The following is a 3,329-nucleotide window of genomic DNA, read 5'->3' as shown; positions in this document are numbered from 1 at the left end:
AAGATATCCCAGCAATCCCCCTCTCTGCCTATTCGATACCAAAGTGGAAGGTGCCTCATTCATGGGGAACTGAAGACACACGCGTTGGGAGGCAAATTGTTGCTAATAAAAAAAGCTACGCTTTGTATATTCTCACTTTAATAAAATACTGTATATTCTCGCTTTAATAAAATACTTTTCTATTAGATATGACGATGTATAGAACCATTTTTTGGATCCGGTATGAAACAAGTGGAGTGCTCAACTGAAATAAGATTAGAATTCCCTCCATAAAAAATCCGAACGCCCATCATTACATGGGTTGCATCGCAAGGTCATATAACATAGTTAGCATAACGTCTCAGTTCTCTAGAATGGAACTAACAAAACATACAAACCTACGATCTGAACAATCTTTGTTTCCATTTGTTTTTTTTTGACATTGTCAAGGTGGGTTGTGCTTCATTTTAAACATTCTGCCTTAGACACCAATTTAAACAACATTTTTAAAATTGTAAAAAAATAGAATGGACTCATCATGGGTACTTGTTCATAGTTTCATTGAGCTTGTTCATACTTTCAAGTTCACGATGTACTTTTATCGCACAGTCAAGAGGAAAGCCAATCCTGCTAGGACAAATCCTGCAGTCACTATGATAGTGTTGCTTTTGTTATCATACCGATTGATTGAATCAGAACTGTGTTTGTTGAAGTAGTGGTAGAACCCATTCCAGCCACCGTGCGCCTCCAGCCACTCACGCTTCTCCAGACAGATAGATGACCAATGCCTCTGTCAGGCTGCTGATCTCCTCACAGGCCCCCTGCTCAGTCAGTGCAGCTGTCAAGGTGCTGGTGAACACAAACAGCACCACTACTTGGCCCCAGTTAACTCCACCATCAGATTCCATCTGCGCTGCCACACGGTTCAAGTGGGCGGCTGCCCCACTGGGCTCCAGCAAGATTGCTGTGTAGCAAATCAAGTGAAAGAATGCCTTATCATGGCTCTCCAGCATGTCAGCCACTCTCCACAGGGTCTTGGCCATGTGGCTGTGAGACAGCACCGAACCACTCAGGTAGTGCTGCAAGTAGTCATCCACCAGCCGCATTGTCTCAGCTGTCAGATCGCTCAGCATAGTGACTCTTTGATGACTGCCGATGAATATGTTGGCCCACTCCAACTGTGCCCCATACCACCAGTTCTATACAGATATGGTTTTACAGCCTACTTTCCCCCAACCAGTAGGTTTCTTACAAAATGAGAAGCTGACAAATTAAGCATCTGTAATAGATACAGTCATAGAAATGTAGAGGAAGTACTGTCCGAAAGGACATGGGGTAAAAGAATGATGGGATTACCTATGTGTATAGACAAAGAACATACCTTCTTTCCCTAGCATGATCCAGCAGCAGGCTATAATGCTGTTGCTTGTGCGTTACTTTGTAATATGTTTATTGTACCCCAACCTAATTCTGGCCTCCTCCATTCCCACCTTTTCCCATAATGCTCACCCTCAGCACCTTTGATTTGTAGCCAACTTTATACAATATTACACACGCTTTCCTATATAAAATCAAATAGACTCCTGCTGTTTCTTGCCCTGACTAATTTTAGTCCACCCAAGCAAACACTGAAGAAATCTATCCTCCCACAATTGCAATCCACAACCTTTACACCATCACTCCTATCCTGTTCAATAGGTCATACTTACAGGGAAGTGATTCACTGTAAAGTGAAAATAAAGAAAAAAAGTTTATATGTAATAACCCGCGGTGTCCATTTATTCGGTGTATTTTTATACCATGTTTCTTTGTTGCTCAAAGTGTTTTGCAAAAAAGTCATTAGCCAAAAATTGACATGATTAAACATTATTAAAACCAAACCAGTAGAAGGACTTTCTGTGTTGGTGATATTGGATGAGAGAAGAGACAGCCCCCGTCTTCAGCGGGGCATAAGAATGGGACCGCTACAGAAAAAAAGACTTGATTTAGCTTTTAAAGAGCTGTTCAGGATTATGTGGGGGAAGAGCGTGCACGCTGTTGCTTTTTAAAGTAAGGAACCCATGAAAACATGATGTTGGTATTAGGATGTGTTTAAATAGTTCTTGTCCTATCTTAAGTTTTCTTGGTGCAGAGACGTTATTTTCAGTGCTATTGGTAAAACCATATGTCTATCAGTGTATCAGTGTCAATCTCCCTCTTACTAATCAAAAGCGACCTCCCTAAATGCAACATGATCTTTTTAATATCGAATGTTTTTTAGTATCAAAAATTCAATTTTTTCCCAGCAACAATGATGAGACCAATTCTTTTTGCACAAACTCAACAGCTTCTAAATACATTTTTATTTGTATACATGTGAATGTATAAAATGTACATTTATTACAAAAAGTTTTTAAAATTTATTTACAAATGGGGGAAAAGAAATGTATTCACAGATGTGCCATTCTGAAATGTATTATGCAGAAATTTTTCAACAAGTGTCACATAGGGTTGGTGGCATTTCTGAAACAATGTTCTCAATTGTTCACAGGGAGTTGGGAATGTTCGTACGCCAACACTATGATATGATTCTTGTTAATACCGCAGCAATCCAGAAAACACAATAATCGTGATCACATACAACACTGGGCCCGTATTCAGATTGCAACAAACATATCTTAAGTTATCATCATAAAAAGCAGCAGGCCACATCAAACATACATGAGAATTCTGTCCAGGTCTATCTAAAATGCATCCATCACACATAGAAGAAGAGAGCTTGTTGGAGCAATAATTGAGAACTGAATAAGCAGTGGCAGTTATCAGTTTGTACATCGCAAAACATGACTTTTGCTTGTTCACAGGTGGAACATCTTCATCGGACACTCCCACATATTTTTGCAGGACGGTATGAATCGATGTCTGAACACCGGACAAGTCCATGAGACAAAATTTCTAAAAAAATCACAAACACACAAAATGAGAAAAGGAGCCAAAACAGAAACCACACATCCTTTACACATCTTTCCCATGTTGTTCTACCCACCTTAAACAGATCCTGTTGTGGCAGATTCATGGAGTCACAACTTTCACCTCACTGGAAACACCTACTCCTCTTTGGTATACAGATATCTGCCCCATCTTTCATTTTCTCAGGTGAAGCAAAAAGGCGCCTTGCAACATTCTCTACATTCTCCTTGTCAGAATCGGTGCTAGGTTTTTGAATCCTCGCTGTAGCTTTCCTCCTTACAGGTGCTCTGGGGGCCACTGGATTAAAAACAGACATACGTGTATTCGCCATGTTGCTATGGAGCTGTCAGAATGGTGCCCAGCTTTCCCATTTTTAAAAAAGAATCCTGTGCTCCCCCCAT

The 3,329-nt window shown here is 40.3% G+C and overlaps 1 protein-coding gene across 1 annotated transcript; it reads right to left on the bottom strand.

Annotated features, from left to right (window-relative positions):
• Window positions 1-734: 734 nt before the first annotated feature.
• Window positions 735-1,112, bottom strand: LOC132570136 (anti-apoptotic protein NR13-like). Its single transcript, XM_060236570.1, has one exon. It carries the CDS (start codon window positions 1,110-1,112, stop codon window positions 735-737), a length of 378 nt encoding a protein of 125 aa, XP_060092553.1.
• Between the last annotated feature and the right edge of the window lie 2,217 nt (window positions 1,113-3,329).

This window comes from Heteronotia binoei, chromosome 4, assembly GCF_032191835.1.
Source record: "Heteronotia binoei isolate CCM8104 ecotype False Entrance Well chromosome 4, APGP_CSIRO_Hbin_v1, whole genome shotgun sequence".
NCBI classification, from domain to species: Eukaryota; Metazoa; Chordata; class Lepidosauria; order Squamata; family Gekkonidae; genus Heteronotia; species Heteronotia binoei.
This window is presented reverse-complemented; position numbering and strand designations above follow the sequence as displayed.